General features: G+C 36.8%; 1 protein-coding gene and 1 pseudogene across 1 annotated transcript; both read left to right on the top strand.

Moving 5' to 3' along the window:
* Positions 1-12971: 12971 nt before the first annotated feature.
* Positions 12972-13905, top strand: LOC114384335 (annotated as a pseudogene).
* Positions 13906-16249: 2344 nt separating this feature from the next.
* On the top strand, positions 16250-18530 carry LOC114384334 (probable 6-phosphogluconolactonase 4, chloroplastic). Its single transcript, XM_028343995.1, has 3 exons — positions 16250-16656; positions 17204-17339; positions 17918-18530. The coding sequence occupies exons 1-3, from the start codon at positions 16307-16309 to the stop codon at positions 18386-18388; spliced, it is 957 nt and encodes a 318-aa protein (XP_028199796.1). The 5' UTR covers positions 16250-16306; the 3' UTR covers positions 18389-18530.
* Positions 18531-18763: the final 233 nt, after the last annotated feature.

Genomic DNA, 18763 nt, shown 5'->3' on the forward strand with positions numbered 1-18763 from the left:
AGGGGCATGGAAGCTTATTTAGAGGGAGGCTTTTTATGTTCAAGTTACATGGATTTTCAGCCTTTGAAGTTGATGTTTCAAGAGTTCAAAGACAAATTGATTGAATTGGTTAATTTATTGTTCATGCAAACAGTTCAAGTTGCAATTACAATTTACAAGACATCTCTCTAGGTAGAACCAGAAAGTTGTAAGGTCATATTCATATATATGGCACTAATAAGGGAAATGAGCAAGTGAATCTCCACTTCAACAGAAAAAGGATGGGGAAGCAAGGTGCCCATTTCTCCATCATCAACACCAGATGATGCTGATATCCCAGATAGCTGAATCTCCACCCAACCCATGAATCTTGGCACACGGGATATCTACACATTGGCCATAGTGAACTGGTATTTTCATTGAGCTTTCTCATCAAATTTGAAGCATCCTAATTCCTAATCATAACCATAATGCAGAAACATTGGTAGTTGTAACCTTGGCAGCAGATGTACTATTGTTTGCGGTCTGAGTTTGCCCCCACGGATTGGGTGCAGGCATTGAATTTGACATTGACACAGTTGAACATCGACTGCTAGTAGGTCAAGCAGATAAAGCACCAAGAGAACCCAATGTTTTACTATTGCTACCTAAGGTGAAGGAAGGACCTGAGCTGGATATGAATGGTGAAGCTACAAATATTTATTTAAGGTTTAACTATTTCTAATAAATGTTCTTCTAGATGACTTAGAAATCGAACCTCTGATTGCACACCTAAAGAATATCATTATCTCCTAACCATACCACACCACTGACAGTTCTTTAGGATACTTTAAATTAACAGAAACAAGCATAAGTAGTTAAAGATGTTAGTAATACAATCATTACTAATGACACCAACAACACATCAGCCCAAGAGGAGAAAGACAACATCAGCAGCAGGCCCATTAGGACAAGAAACAGACCAGCTTACCTGACTGATTATGAGTAGAAGATTCAAGAGCTATGCACGTGTGCTAATTCCCCTCTGCACTTAAGACAAAGTTTGTTAGAAGATATTTCCATTTTGATTAATGCCCTGTATATTCGGTTATCCAATTCTGTTATAGAATTGCACCAAGATAACCTATAAATAACATTAGCAATATGAATAAAGCAGAGGAATTTTCAGTCCAATTTTATACCTGACATAGCTTTTATACCTGACAATTGTGAATTTAAATTTAAATTCCAATTCTATTTTGGCATGGTTGAAACTGGCTGGGTAAAGGTGTATCAGTTAATCTCCTAGCATGTCCCCTGCATATTTCCTTCACTCACAGTTGTATGTATATATAAATTCTTTTATTTTAATGATGTTGCAGGTTGCATATCACAAGACATTAAACCAATAGTATGCACACAGCTACCCAATTTACCAATGTTTTATGGAAGAGAAAGTGATTTATAGAATAAGGAGAACACCGCAAAGACAAGTTTCAGCTCATGTTACTAATTTTGTATTGTTATAATACTTGTCGGTAGAGAGCAAAAATGTGGGATATATAATTATTTTAAAAATTTAAAGATATATTTGGGAATTGAGATTTAGAGGGAGTGGGGTAAAGAAGTTTTATTTTTTAATAAATGTTCTGTAATTACTGTTTTTTAAAATAAAAATAAACTGATAGATTGATATAGATTTATTGTCTTAATACTTTGGTTTTATTAACATTATAGAAGAATGGATACAAAGGAATATAGAAGCAAAAGTACATATGAGGGTTAAAAAGAACAGTGTGCCTAGGTGGCCCAAATAAACAAGGCTGCCCACAATCAGTGATAGAAATTTTCTTGACACAAGCATGAACAGATACAGAACAAGGAGAATTCACAACACACAATCCTATTATAGAAATTATAAAACAATCTTCTTGGGTTGCAGTAAATTGACTAAGCTAACATAAACAGAAGCAGTGACATTAGTTTGCATGCTCATTTTGTTTTTGGTATAAAACCAGGGAACAAGTATTCCACACTCTCCAGTGGGCACATAAACAGTAAAAGAGTATTAATTGAATATTCTTAACAATATGTTCAGGCCTACCAACCAACTTCAATTCATTTATAAAGATTTGTGTTGACTAACCTGATTGCAAAAGCAGTATGGACAGCAAGGTCAATGTGTCGAGCTAACAAGAAGATGATTGAGCCACTACCTGCTAGGAAAAAGGAAGAGTACCTGCAACAATTTAACATGAACTGCCATAAGTTCCATTATCAAAGCTTTCATTCAATACATGCATGTTTTGAATACAAATGTAGTATTGGTTTGTGAAAATCAATCTAGGAAAATGAAATATATAAATAGAAAATTACATTAGATGATGTTAATTAATTCTCCTTCATCATGATCATTACGATTAGCATGAACAACGTCAACTTCTTCTTCTCTGACAATGTTAGGAGTGATTTGTGCGCTCAAAGGACTAACATAGGTGTCCATGTATGAATCATCATCTTCTACATTAACACCAATTGTTTTGCCCTGTAGAACCACACACCACCTTTCATCACAAGGGTATTGCACGTAAAATACTTGTCTAGCTTGTTCGGCCATGATGAAAGGGTCATTGTGGTAACCAAGTTTCTTTAGGTCTACCAACGTAAATCCTATATCATCGTTGCGCACACCGGTGTTGTTGTCAACCCATTTACATTTGAAAACACATACAGTAAATTTGACATAGTTAAGCTCCCAAATTTCATCAATGAACCCAAAGTAAGGGATGGAAGCTACACAGGGATTGGCGTCATTCACACTTGCGAAGTGTTGAGATTCAACCCTTAGGGTGACCCCGTTGTTCTGCATTGTACTTTTGTCATCTTGTGCTTTTGTGTAAAATGAATACTTGTTTATGTCGTATCCTTGCCAGGTTATAACAATTCTTTTAGGCCCATCTACTAGCTTTCTTAATGTTTCTGAAGCATTCTCATCTACAAAGATTGTATCTTTAAACCAATCACAGAAAGTCTTGTTATGCTTTTTCAACACCCAATTCTTTGACATTTTCGGATTATTCTGTTTGACTAAAGCTTCATTATTAACTATGTATGGCAAAACTTCATTACTGTTGTTCAAGACATACAAGTGAGCTTGTAACAAATCTTCTACACTAGGAGTGATCACATGCAGTCCTCTTGAACCCTTACCACCCACTTTGTCATCATGCCGAGACTCAGGAAGGCCAACAGGTTTAGCCTTCTCTAAGTATTCTGAACAAAATTCAATGGCTTCTTCTGCAATGTACCTCTCAACAATAGATGCTTCTGGACGATATAGATTCTTTGTATACCCTTTTAAGATCTTCATGTATCGCTCAACCGGGTACATCCACCGTAGATAAACAGGACCACAACATTTGATTTCTCTGACCAGATGCACAATCAAGTGAATCATGATGTCAAAGAAAGCAGGGGGAAAATACATCTCCAACTGGCACAGTATAACTGCAGCCTCATTTTCCAGCTCATCAAACTTCACAGGATCAATGGCTTTGGTACATATAGCATGGAAGAAAAAGCACAGGCGAGTTATGGCTAACCTGACTTTATTTGGCAAGATGTCTCGTATAGCCACGGCTAACAATTGTTGCATGAGCACTTGACAATCGTGAGACTTTAACCCTACAAGCTTAAGCTCCTTCAACTGCACAAGGCTCTTAATATTTGAAGAGTATCCTTGTGGAACCTTCACCCGACGAAGACACTGAAAAAAACTTATCTTCTCCTTTTTGGACAAAGTATGGCAGGCTGGGGGCAAGTAAATTTTGTTCCCATCAGACATTGGATGCAACTGTGATCGTATGCCCATATCAGCGAGATCTTGACGGGTATTCAAGCCATCCTTCGTCTTGCCTTGAATGTTAAGGAGCATCCCAATCACACTATCACAAACATTTTTCTCCACATGCATAACATCAATACAATGTCTAACATCAAGATCAGACCAGTACGAAAGATCAAAGAAAATTGATCTCTTCTTCCATATGCAACTCCTACTTTTATCCTTCTTTTGGGTCTTTCCAAATACAGTATTCAGGTGTTGAACCCGCTCATATACCTGCTCACCAGTCAACAGTATCGACGCAATATCATGCTCTTGACTTCCATTAAAAGCTTTTTTCAGTCGTCTGTAAGGATGATTGGGTGTTAGAAAGTGGCGATGCCTACTGTAGACTGTTTTTCTCCCATGTTTTAGTTGTATGATGTAGCTTGTGTTTTCTTCACAGATGAGGCATGCATGATGACCCGTAACACTGTAACCGCTGAGATTCCCATATGCTGGAAAGTCATTAATGGTACAAAAAAGCATTGCACGCATTTTGAACGTCTCCTTACGAAACGCATCAAACACTACAACCCCCTCGTCCCACAACTTCCTCAGATCTTCAATCAACGGACTTAGATAAACATCAATGTCATTTCCTGGCTGTCTTGGGCCCGATATCATCATAGACAACATCATGTATTTTCGCTTCATGCACAACCAAGGAGGCAAATTGTAAATTACTAGCAGAACTGGCCATGAACTGTGTTGAGTGTTTAAGGTGCCATATGGATTCATTCCATCACTGGCTAGTCCAAGTCTAAGATTTCTTGGCTCTTTCCCGAAATTCGGATACAAACAATCAATCTTCTTCCACTGCGAGCAATCAGCCGGATGACGGACCATTCCATTAGAAATCCTTCCATTTGCATGCCATGTAAGGTCTTTTGCGTCGTCCTCATTAGAAAAATGACTCTTAAACCTTGGAATGATTGGAAGATACCACAAAACCTTCGCTGGGGGCCCTTATTGGAGTTTTCGTCAGAGCTGCTTTCCTCTTCATCCTTCACTTTGTACCGTGAAGTCCCACAGATAGGGCATTTTGACATTTCTTGGAATTCATTCTTGTACAGTATGCAATCATTGGGGCAAGCATGAATCTTTTGATACTCCATACCCATCGGACACAATATCTTTTTCGCCTTATAGTAACTTTTAGGCAACGTGTTGTCCTCTGGAAGCAGATTGTGCACTACCTCAAGCAGTGAGGTGAAACTTTTGTCACTCCACCCATACCTGGCCTTCACATTAACCAGACTTAACATCGCAGACAACAGGGTTAAGGAATTCTTGCACCCCGTATACAAAGGCTTCTTTGAATCACTCTGCAATCCTTCATACACAAGGGCGTGTGCTTGCTGGAAGGACTCTTGTCCAAGGTCACGAATCATGTCCTCCAAGCGATCTCCCATTTCTACATCAAACGGTTCAGATTAGGACCCACTCTGCATGTCTGTCACTTCTCCATGCCATATCCACGTCGTGTAATTCTTCTTAATCCCATCACACAATAGATGGTCCGGTATGTCGTCCAGTAGTTGTTGTCTTCCATTCAAACAGTTGATGCAAGGACAATAATATTTTCCTTCTTCATTCGGTTGACCTCTTTCTGAAGCAAATTGCAAGAACTGCTCGACGCCATCCTCATATTTTGGGCTCATGCGACTTTCATTCATCCAACTTCAATCCATCTAAGCAAATCCATGCATGAAAATCTCACTTTTTATTTATAGGTGTGGCCCTATCCCATTTAGGAAGATTGTCTTTTATGTTAGCTTCAAACGTCAGGGTTAGCATCATTTTGAAAATTTTGACAAAATTTTAGCAGCATTTCGCATTGGTCTCCAAGTACACGACATGACATCGGTGAAATGAATTTCCCGATAATCAAGTATGCACCCAGAGAACAACTTGAAATGAATTGAACCGAAATTTCATCAAATTAATCAAAATAATAATAACCTTCACGAATGAATCTAACATAAAAATATCAGTCTCCCCAAACTGTCCAAATGGACAATTCAAGACTAAATACAATGACTAATGCAAACTCTCCGCAAGAATCATTGCATTCAGTCTCAAACGGGAATCTAAGGTTCACTCAGCATGAACAACAGTTGTTTATATAGCAAATGACATTGATGATGTACAACAACATACAAAATCTAAATTTCGATTACAAACAAATATTGACATCAATTGTTGTTTCTATAGCATATAAAATTCATGACATACAATAAAGCTAAGGGAGGTTGACTAGGTCGGAAATGAGGTTGACTAAGTGTGTCATGAGGGTGTGTGTGTGTGTGTGTGTATCTCATTAGGTCTTGTGTGTGTGTGTGTGTATCTGTGTTTCATTAGGGTTTGTGTATGTGTCTGTGTGTGTGTCATGAGGGTGTGTGTGTGTCTGTGATTAGGGTTTCTGTGTGTGTCATAAGAAGGGTGTGTGTGTGTATTTTTTATCAGGGTGTGTCATGTGGGTGTGTGTTTGTGTGTGATGATGGAATGTGTGTGTTAGTCATTAGGGTTTGTGTGTGTGTGTCTCATTAGGGTTTTTGTGTGTGTGTGTTTCTTGGTTCGGGGGTGTGTGTCTGTCATGAGGGAGGGTGTGTGTGTCTCATTAGGGTTTTTGTGTGTGTGTGTGTGTGTTTCTTGGTTTGGGGGTGTGTGTCTGTCATGAGGGTGTGTGTGTCTCCGTGTCATTAGGGTTTGTGTTTGTGTCTATGTGATTAGGGTTTGTCTGTGTGTCTGTGGGTGTCTCATTAGGGGGTATGTGTGTGTCTCATCAGGGGGTGTGCTTGTGCGTATTTTTTATAAGGGTGTGTATGTGTGTGTCATAAGGGTTTGTGTGTGTGTGTCTGTGTGTTTCATTAGGGTTTGTGTCTGTGTCCGTGTGTGTCATGAGGGTGTTTGTGTGTCTGTGATTAGGGTTTCTGGGTGTGTCATAAGGGAGGGTGTGTGTGTTTCTTAGATTATTGATCAGGATGTGTCAAGTGGGTGTGCGTGTGTGTGTGTGATGAGGGAATATGTGTGTTTGTGATTAGGGTTTGTGTGTGTGTGTCTCATTAGGGTTTGTGTGTGTGTTGGTGTGATTAGGGTTTGTCTGTGTGTCAGTGGGTGTCTCATCATAGAATTTGTTAAATAAGCTCTTGTCAAACACAAGATCTGATTTGCTATGGTTATAGGGGAGCATCATACAATTTCTCTATATTAAAACTCATTATGACAGTACTAAAACTCTTACATTTCCGAATGCATCATAGAATTTCTCTATTTTTTCTGCAGGTGATAGGGCATCAACCATTGCACAAACACTATTCGCTTACAAGGCATCAGCAGCAGCACAACAACGGCAGGTTTTGCGCAGTTGCGGTTTTTACTGTGTTGGTGTTGTCATAATTGAGACACTGACAGCAAGGTTCACTTCTCAGTATCTCAGCAAATGGAAAGGGTGGGGCTGATATGGTGCAATGGGTGGAAACTACAATATCTGAGGTAAGGGAATTAGAAGTCGTTGATCCTAACATTGCAGGCTCTAGGAATTGGCTCGATGAGATGGACCAACTCCTCCACATTGGTGCTGCTTGCACAGAAAGCAACCCTCACCAGTGGTTACACATGGTGGAAGCCGTTAGAAGGATAATGGAGATTAAATTTGAGTGTGGTCAACAATCAACAAGCCTTGCAGATAGGTGAACTATGGGCTAGAGTAGTGCAATCCAAGTATGGAGGCTGGCAGGGTATGTTGGAAGCAGATAGAGCAGGTTGGGAATCAGTTTGGTGGAGAGACTTAAAGAAAGGCTTTTCTGAACATTTGAATCACTGGTGCAGTAGTATTAGACAAGCTTTTCTGTACTAGTAGAGGATACAATTCTGGCTACTAGTTTTGTACTTTTCTTAGGTTTCTATAGAGTGGTTCCCTCTCAGACTAGTTTTGTCTGATTGTGGAACCATTACCATGGTTACCTCTCTTTTGTATCTCAGTACCTCTGGTACTCTTTCTTTATATATAATATATTATCTTTGCTGATCTTAGGACTTTCAATTCAGCTTGCTGGGAAAATGGCGTTGGGATTTATTTCACAAGCAGTAGGAGCATTGGGCAAAAATACTAATATCAAAATATGGGGGCTGGAGGGCATTGGAGGAAGGCATGACAGGAAGACTGCAATCAACTTGGTGGAATGATCTGATATCAATTCAGCAGCAACAACAGATTCAATTAATCAAAAGGGAAACAAAATGGAAGGTGGGGAGTAAGGAGAAATTCAGATTTTAGGAAGACCCTTGGACACAAAATGCTACTCCATTAAGGGAGAAATACCCCAGGCTGTATCAGAACTCATGCCAACAAAAGGAAAGCATCATAAATATGGGGAATAATACCTGCAGTGGTTGGGAATGGAAGCTAGGTTGGAGGAGGCCCCTATTTGACTGCGAAATACAAATGGCGGACAACTTCCTTGAGGAACTATCACAGCAATAGATTCAGCCCCGTAGGGAGGATAAATGGATTTGGAAGCGTGACCAAGGTGGATACTACACAACAAAAAGTGGATATGACTTGATTTGGGGAGAACAAATGGGAGCATATCAGAGTTCAGATTTTGTGGATCTATGGAAGCTCAAAATCCCTGCCAAATCACTGGTGTTTGCATGGAGACTAATTAGGGATAGACTCCCGACAAAGATGAATCTTAGCAGGCGCCAAGTGATGGTCAACGATCTGATGTGTCCATTCTGTGGAGGTGTCATGGAGGAGGCTGCCCATTTACTCTTCAGCTGTAGCAAAATCCTGCCTCTATTGTGGGAGTCTCTATCTTAGGCCAACCTAGTAACAGCACTACCACAGAATCGAAGGGATCATTATTTACAACATGTACTCGGGTTTGTGGAAGGAAAGAAACAAGCAAGATGGCGCTGTTGCTGGATAGCTATGACATCCACAATTTGGAAGCATAGAAATTGAATAGTATTCCATAATGACACGTTTGTTGGAAGTAAATTGATAGAAGATGCAGTCCTACTACTGTGGACGTGGATTAAAGTCATGGAGAAGGACTTTGCAATTCACATTAATCAATGGTCCTCTAACATCAAGGAAGCGTTTAGTAACTAGGTGGGAGGGGCTTTGAATTCATGTAACTTAAATAGCAGGGTTCCTACAAGACTAACTGTAGTTCTGCCCTTGGCTGGGGTAGCTCGGCTATGGTTCCAATCCAGACTCCATTTTAGTCTGTTGTGGAACCACTGCACTGGGCAATCCAGTATTTTGTAATTTAGTACCTCTGGTACTCTATCAATATATATTACCTATTTTTCCTGAGCAAAAAAAAAATTCTTTGCTGATAAAAAAAATTAAAAAAAAACAAAAATAAGTACACTGCCCCTAAAATACCAACAATATACTCACTACTGTTCAACTTGCCATAATTTATATAAAAAACAATATAATCCTCATACAAATACAATCATGCAAGCATATTTCAAAACTTAAAATAGGAATAAACAACTCTGAACAAATTAACTTAGGTACAGTTGGCAAATTTGTTTTCACTAATATTAATAGGTCATCACCACTGCAGTAGAATTTAAGTTAAATTTAGATAAGTACCTTATGAAGAGGCCAGCTACCTTGTCACACCTAATAAGTCAGAATTGAAGAAATTTCTGCATGTATAATTGAACAAATTTGTTATCAAACTTGTGTGTGTGTGTGTGTGTGTGTGTGTGTTTGTATGATGTGTGTGTGTGTGTGTGTGTGTGTGTGTGTGTGTGTGTGTGTGTGTGTGTGTGTGTGCGTGTCATGAGTGTGTGTGTCTCTGTGTGCAATGTTTCTAATTTAAAGTTCTAAGCTGTTTATTTTGTCTCAGGATGATGATGATAATTAATTCTCCATATATCAAAATCTTGTTGTCATTAGCTCATTGTATGCTTGGGAATCCTAATGTTGATGTATTAGTCAGAAACTATTGCCAAGTTGCAGCTCTGTGCACTCATTGTCATTAGATTTTGATAATTTATATCACTTGTAAAGCATGACAGCAAGTTTTCTTTTGGATTGAATTTCCTTTAATTTCTATATTAGTAACACTGCAGGTGAAGTAAAAAAAAGTAATCAATTACCAGGACAGAAGAATTTATCAGCCAATTTCTCAAAGGGGGTCCTGTCATTGTAAATATACCTGCATCATTATCAACACAAGCATAAGATTGTTGTGTGTTTTTTTTATCAGCCAAAAATATAATATATTCATTAATAAGTACTAGAGGTACTAAATTGTTACATATTTGTATAAGTACGAATCATAGTTGATTCTCTAACAAGCCATGATATTATACAAGCTGAAAGAAATTTAAGTTAAATTTAGATAAGTACCTTATGAAGAGGCCAGCTACCTTGTCACACCTAATAAGTCAGAATTGAAGAAATTTCTGCATGTATAATTGAACAAATTTGTTATCAAACTTGTGTGTGTGTGTGTGTGTGTGTGTGTGTTTGTATGATGTGTGTGTGTGTGTGTGTGTGTGTGTGTGTGTGTGTGTGTGTGCGTGTCATGAGTGTGTGTGTCTCTGTGTGCAATGTTTCTAATTTAAAGTTCTAAGCTGTTTATTTTGTCTCAGGATGATGATGATAATTAATTCTCCATATATCAAAATCTTGTTGTCATTAGCTCATTGTATGCTTGGGAATCCTAATGTTGATGTATTAGTCAGAAACTATTGCCAAGTTGCAGCTCTGTGCACTCATTGTCATTAGATTTTGATAATTTATATCACTTGTAAAGCATGACAGCAAGTTTTCTTTTGGATTGAATTTCCTTTAATTTCTATATTAGTAACACTGCAGGTGAAGTAAAAAAAAGTAATCAATTACCAGGACAGAAGAATTTATCAGCCAATTTCTCAAAGGGGGTCCTGTCATTGTAAATATACCTGCATCATTATCAACACAAGCATAAGATTGTTGTGTGTTTTTTTTATCAGCCAAAAATATAATATATTCATTAATAAGTACTAGAGGTACTAAATTGTTACATATTTGTATAAGTACGAATCATAGTTGATTCTCTAACAAGCCATGATATTATACAAGCTGAAAGAAAACTACATAGGATAATAGTGCAGAGCTGTATCCTATTTCCCTATGTTGGTGTCCGAAGAAAACAATCTTTGATATTTGAAGACCATTGATTAAAATGAGATGTGGAATTCTTTTCTAAGTTTCTGAGCCATGTCCATAGCAAAAACACTGCTTCGTCCATTATATTATGAGCATTGAAAACAGCATTGGAGAAGATGATGCTATTTCTATGCTTCCAAATTGTATAAGTCAGTGCTAAGCACCACGACTTCATACATGAATCATCTAATGAACAAGTCCATAGACTTCATACATGAATCATCTAATGATAAAGGGTGAGACAAAACATGAAAGGAATCCTGCAATCACGACAGATATAGGCTTGCTTGCAGGCCACACGCATGGAAACGAATCCCTTGCTGGATTATCCTGTCCTAAGGCTATTCCATTCTCACACACAAAATATGGAGCATGCATCTCTGAGTGTTTAGAGTTTTAATTGTTGAAGTTGTGTATAGTATTTATGTTCCTGCAAGGACAGACTTACTAATTTGCCTTAGACTTCTCCATCATACGTTTGTTTTAAGATTTGATCTTTGCATATAAACTTCTAGGTCCAGCTGCATTTTGTCCAAGGGCACATGTGGCTACTACTTAGACTTCGTCAATTGAGAAGGGTCGACCTGTGTTACGAGGATTATTAGCTATAGGTTGGGAAACTCGTGATTCTGTAAACGTGGAATCGGCTTGTGTCTGATTCCTACGTGGAAAGCCCTTTCCACTCTTGGTTTCATTTTTTTTATCTTATTAGGACAAGAATCTGTCTCTAAAACATACTCACACAAGCCCTTGGTGTCACTTTGGACATTCCAAGCTCCAACCTTAGATTCTTTCTTGTCAGAGGAAGCCCTTATATAACTGCTTCTGATTCCAAGTATGTCGAAACTCTTGACAAGTTCAGTTCTTTTTACCCTGTGTCTGCTGATGCAGCACTCAAGAAACCATTCAGTGTTGAGTAAAAATGGCAAAAGAAACGTTCTGGGGACTTGCTCATGCTGGCTCACCCTCTTCATGCTAAGCTTCTGTCATATGATCATGATGTTGTTGTGCTGAATGATTTTAAGTATAGAAACATTGATGGTGACCTTGTTGGTGTTGTTGGAGATTCATGGGTGTTGGAAACCAATCCTATTCCTGTGACATGGAATTCTAACAAAGGTGTGGAGAAAGAGTCTTATGGCGGGATTGTCATGGCACTTTTTAAGGATGTTCAAGCGCTGAATTCTTCAACAATAGGAACAAATTCATCTTATTTCTATGAGAAGCAGGTTGGAAAGGCTGCGAGGTTGGCATTTTTTTTTATCAGCAAAAATATAATATATGTATATTAATCTGAGTACCAGAGGTACTAATGATACAAATTAGGACAACAAACATAAGGTTCCAGTTCAGACTTGATGTAGTCTTCATCGGAACCAATGTCTGGGTACAAAAGAAGCCTATCGTGTATGTGTGACCTACATTTCTTTCCTCAGCTAATACAGAAAACCTGATCTAAGATTACTGGACCAGTGATTGAAGTTTGTGTCAAAGTCGTTCGCAAAGCTTCTAAGAAATTTCTCAAAGCTTCTCAAACCTGATAGCGGAAGAAGTGTCTTAAAACAGTGGAGCAAAGAGTATGGGAATATTAGTGTTAAGAGGATTCAGAATATTTAGCAGAAGCTAAATGAAGTGGAAGATTTAGCCTCTAATAGAATTCTGTCCAAGGATGAGCTTAAGGCTAAGAAATCCTTACAGCAAGATCTGTGGGATGCTTCAAATGCCTATGAATCTCTATTGAGGTAGAAATCTACAGCCAAGTGGTTAAAAGAAGGTGATTGCAACACAACTTATTTCCACAAAGTAATAAATTTCAGAAGAAATTACCATGCTCTCCGAGGAATTCTCATTGATGGTGTGTGGGTTCAGCAACCTAATGTAGTGAAGAACGAAGCTGTTAATTTCTTCCTCAAGAGATTCACTGAACAACATTTTTCCAAAACCATGGATACTTGCAAGAAGTCCCCTTTGAATCCATGGAAGAAAGGGCCAACAAGGGGGAAGGCGGGCCCTAGAACGCCTCCTGCGAGTACCGAGGTGTTCGGCAGCGAACTTGGGGCAAATGGGTTGCTGAGATAAGAGAGCCAAAGAAGAGAACCAGGCTCTGCCTTGGTTCTTTTGCCACAGCTGAAGAAGCTGCCATGGCTTATGATGAGGCTGCAAGGAGACTCTATGGTCCAGATGCATACCTTAATCTCCCCCACCTGCAACCCATGTCCACTTCAACTATCATGTCAGGAAAGTTCAAATGGTTCCCTTCCAAGAACTTCATTTCAATGTTTCCTTCCTGTGGATTACTCAATGTAAAGCTCAACCTAGTGTTCATTTAATCCATCAGAGGCTACAAGAGCTTAAGCGAAATTCAGTTATGAGTCAATCCTCATCTAGTTCATCCAATGATCCAAAGGCAGAAATTCAGAATGTAGACAGCAAAAATCACGGAGAAGATGAAAATCCTCCAAAAGATGTTCAAACATCATTAGAGGAGGTGCTTGGAGATCTTCAGGAGAAACCCCAGATAGACCTCCATGAGTTTCTTCAACAGATGGGAATACTTAAAGAAGAAAGACAGTCAAAAAGAACTGATAGCTCAGGAAGTTCAACAGTGTGTGAAGCTGTGTTGACAGATGATTGTGATAATTTGGGAGTGTTTTCTGACAAGAGTGTAAACTGGGAGGCATTGATTGAGATGGATGGACTTGCAGGTATTCAGGAATCATAAGTCACTCAGCTTGAAGCATATGAGCCAAATGATGATCTAACTTTCTCAACTTCCATTTGGAACTTTTAAGAAACTTAGCATATAAGCCTAAGCAATAGATCACAAGGTTTTGGTTATCCAACTACTCTAGTCCTGTATATGTCTGCAGCATTTCAATCTGTCGGCAACACTGTAAGAGTAAGAAAGTAGCTAGAATAGAAGACTACTAGTGAGAAAGGAGCTTATTTCAGTAGTTGTGACAGCAAATGGAGAAAATAATATCAGTCTGCGTATTATTAGCAATTTAGGGAATTGTTAACTTTTAGCTTTCTTCTGTTACCTCCTCCTTATGCTTTGTTATCATAGGGGTGTCAAAATGGCTCAAACGCAATAGATTGACTCGATTAACCCAATATAAAATACAAGTTGGACTAAAAAAATTTAAGCTCAAAAAGGGTAATATCTTAGTAAACTATATTACTTTTACACACAGTGACCATGGCAGTGACAATGAAAAAGAGAGAACACCCACTGAAACAGAGACAATGGCAGTGACAATGGCAGTGAAAATGAGTAAACTATACTACAAATCAACAATAGACCAAGCTTACCTCGAACCCAAATAGTGACAATGGTAGTGAGATCTAACAAAATGGCACGAAACTTGAAGCTTTCCTCGTACCTCAATCAGCAATACTGCAACTGAAGACGTATTATTATTATTATTATCATCAATAAAACATGAACACCCACGGAAACTTAGCATACACGAAGTTGACCTACGTACCTCGCAGAGAAAGCTTTGAGCTTTGAGCACCCACGAAACTTTCAGCACCCTAGTACCAACAGTGTATGTAGGGTTCTCTTCGAGCCACACTTTGAAGACCAGTGTAGGGGGTTTTGTGGGTTCGAGCGAGGGGTTTCCGACACTATTGAAAACAATGTGAGACAATGTGGGTGTCGAGGGAGCGGTTTTCGACAGATTTCAGGCGGGAGGAAAAAGAGAAGAGCGATTTCAGGAAGGAGGAGGGCAAGGTTTTTGAGCGCGCGGGTTGTGAAATGTCAAGTTTTAACTTATAAACATAACAACATCGGTTTTTTAAGAATAACCGATGTTAACTGAATGTAGTTAACATCGGTTTTGGCAAAACCGATGTTAACATCAAATAGATTACATCAGTTTTTTAAAAAAACCGATGTTAATGGAGCGATGTTGAAAGCCTTTTTTTAATAGTGTATTAATTGTTTTAGTTTCTATTATCAACTAGTGATGTGACCGTCAAATTAGGAGACATGTAACTTATCATGTGATCAATAAGTCTAATATAACAATCACAAGTAAATTTTTTGATAAATTATATTTTTAACTTCTCATCAACTAATTAATTTGACACCATCAATAATTAGTCTGACAAGATTAAAGATCAAATGCACAGTTCAATAATAAGAATTACAATAAGTGTCAATAAGTGTCATGTAAAACTTAAAGATATATATATATATATATATATATATATATATATATATATATATATATATATATATATATATATATATATATATATTTAAAAAAAAAAACAAATATCATTGATAAGGAGGATATGGATACAAGGGGTACCCATCCTAATATGACCAAAAAAAAACAAACAGTCCGTCCACTGATTTGTAAACTGTTGAAAAATAATTGAAATTTTTAATTTTAAATCTGTGGTATTTTGTTTAGATTTTTTAAAAATTATTATCTTATATTTTACAATATCTTCTTTCGTTTTATATATACATCTCTACACAAAAGAAAAAATATCATCATAAACAACTTGTATCCTTTTTCTCAACTATCTACCAAAACTTCCCAAAAGCTAATGAAAAACACTGCTAAAAGTATACCCAAAACCCCCAACAGAAAAAGCCTCTCGTGTCCATCGATATAGTATTTTTGAGAAATTAGTAAGTCAGTCATGTGTGTTTATCACACATGTTTGATTCCTGCCTTGAGCGCTTGTACTAACAAAAAGGACCCTTACCTTTTGCTTTACTTCTACTAGAAAACAAGAATATAATATCGAGCATGAATACAATAGAAAGAATCTAACAACAAAAGGATCCTAGCATGAACAAGATAAGTGCAAATTAGTCTAAGGTATGAGGAATTATAATTAAAAAATAAAAGTTGTGCAAATATAATTAAAAAATAGTTTCATTATTCAATTTCTGTAATATAAAAATAATAGGATACCATATACTGTGTACATTTCTATTATTATTTATGCACATGTATCTCTAAAATATACTTTGAAATAAAGGAAAGGAGATAAATTTTTATTATCTCATTTCAATTTTCAAATAAACATTTTCTTGAATAAAATAATATACGGGTACATTGACAACATTATTCAAAACTAATTAAAAGCATCATGTGTGGTTGATTTGATTTTTGCGGTGAAGTCACAGAGGGATCCGTACCGTATGCTTTACTTGTAATATCCAAAAAAGGATCTAATATGGGGCATATATAATGTGCAAAACAACAGAATGGATCCAAGGTTTGTTTTCACACCGAAATCCTAGACACCATATAATGACCTTCTCAGCAATTCTCTCTATTTCGTACACGCCCCAAAGTAGCATTTTTTGTACCCAAAAATCAAATCCATTATCCCTAAAGACCTTATTATTCCCACCCCAAGTTGGGAAGAAACTTGTCCACCAACCTCTAAGGTACAAAGGGTTTTCTCCCAAGGGGGATGTTGGCAAAATCAAGGCATCAATTAAGTGGGAAAAGGGCTACAAGAAAGTTGAGATCTCCAGTAAGGAGCATCTTGCTGTATCATTGGCTTATGATGTTGCTCAGCTCTCTAACAAATTCACAAGAGAGAGAGGTGCTTTCACTGTCGTTTTGTCCGGTGGGTCACTCATCAAGTACCTCAGGTGAGTATTATCTTAATTCTTGTGTCGGGGCCGTGTCATTTTTTATGAAAAGTAATAAAATAATATAAATTATTAGAATCAAGATTTAAAAATTATAAATTAATATAAATATCTAAATTAGAAGTTTTATAAGATAAAAATTAATAATAATTTATATTTATGTGAAATCTATAAATATGAGTTTTGTTTTTTAATTAAATCAAAAAATTAAAAAATGTTGGTTCAAACAAATTCTTTTAACTAGTGTTTGACAGATTTGATTAATTCTCACTGGTTTTGGATGTTCTCAAATTTTGGAATCAACAGATGTTATTAAACCAGTTTTTCGGTGAATTGATTAGTGGATCGAAATCTAGTTGAACCGATTACTAGATCAATTCTCAGTTGGACTAGTTGAATCGATGAGTCCAATTCAGTTATGTATACAACAACTAATTTTATCCACATGATTATGACTTACAAATCTAAATTGCCACCTCATTTCTAGATAATTTCTAACATGTAACATGAACAGAGTTTCATCATGTTTCTTATGCTGGGATTTCAGGAAATTGCTTGAACCTCCGTATATTGATTCCATAGAGTGGTCAAAATGGCATGTTTTCTGGGTGGATGAGAGAGTTGTGCCAAAGGATAACTTAGACAGTAATTACAAGCTCGCCTATGACGGATTTCTCTCTAAGGTATTATTTGACTTGGACTTTCATATGCATGTCATAGATGTTTGTTTAGCTTGAAGAAGAATTTTTTAGTACTGTTTAATCAAAATTGACTATTTTGATTAATTACGTTGCTCAATTTTCACCTAATATATGATTTAACTTTTTGTCACTCTGTTTTAATACTATAACATTACTTCCTTGATATAAAGAAAATAAGTTATCCACTAATTATATAAAATAATTTTATATTATCATTAAATTATAAATTATATATTATATATGATAAATTTATTGATTTTTATAATAATTATCCTATAATTTATTCTAATCATATTTTTTTATTGATTGATCATGTAAAATTACTTCATATTACCAATAATCATTAAATTCATTATTTTATATATAATTTCTAAAACAATTATTATACAATTTGATCTTTAATTATATGACAATTAAGAATTAAATTATAGTTTAAAAAACTTTTAAACTATCAGTATATACCAATCAAATTCAATAAAAAAAAACGTGAAATTAAGATAGTAACTTGACATATTTGGTCAAGCAATTAAAAACTTACTTTTTCATTGTTCTTTTGCAAGGTGACAATTCCTCCGGTAAATGTTTATGCCATTGATGATGCCCTAGCAGCAGATGGAGCAGCTGATGTTTATGAGACAACTCTCAAACGGTTGGTCAAGAGTAATGTGATAGATACATCAACTAGGGGATTTCCCAAGTTTGATCTCATGTTATTGGGTATGGGCCCAGATGGGCATGTAGCTTCTTTATTCCCTGGGCACCCCCTTCTGAAGGAGGATAAAAAATGGGTTACATTCATAAGGGACTCACCAAAGCCACCACCAGAGAGAATCACTTTTACCATTCCGGTAATCAATTCATCTTCAAACATAGCAATGGTGGTGACAGGGGAGGGTAAAGCAAACGCTGTTAACTCTGCACTAGAGGACCATGAGAAGACTGATAAATTGCCTGTTGAACTGGTTTCACCTGAAGGGGAGTGGAAATGGTACCTAGACGTTGGTGCTGCTTCAAAGCTGTTTAAGGAATAGATGCATGTGATATGTGGGTGCTGCAATTTTTTTTACCAATTTGGCGGGGCCTCTTGATCTTTAGAAAAGTAAATAGATATTTTATTGTAAAATGCTAATGTGGGTATTACTTATTAAATATTTATCAGTCTATTTGATGGTATTTGTTTTATGTTTTTCTCTGTATTGAAATTAGAGATAAAATTTCACTAATACAAGAGCAAATATATGCACATTTGAATACATGATACATTATAGTATTGAAACTACTAAAAAGCATCAAGACATTAAAAATTAGTTTTAAAATTCAAGAGAAAGGAGAAAACTTCTATTAATTCAGCTAAATTTCAAGGAGTCAAACCATAATTCTTTAAAAAAAAAAAAAAAAAGAACAGC

Source organism: Glycine soja, chromosome 14, assembly GCF_004193775.1.
Source record: "Glycine soja cultivar W05 chromosome 14, ASM419377v2, whole genome shotgun sequence".
Classification (NCBI taxonomy): Eukaryota; Viridiplantae; Streptophyta; class Magnoliopsida; order Fabales; family Fabaceae; genus Glycine; species Glycine soja.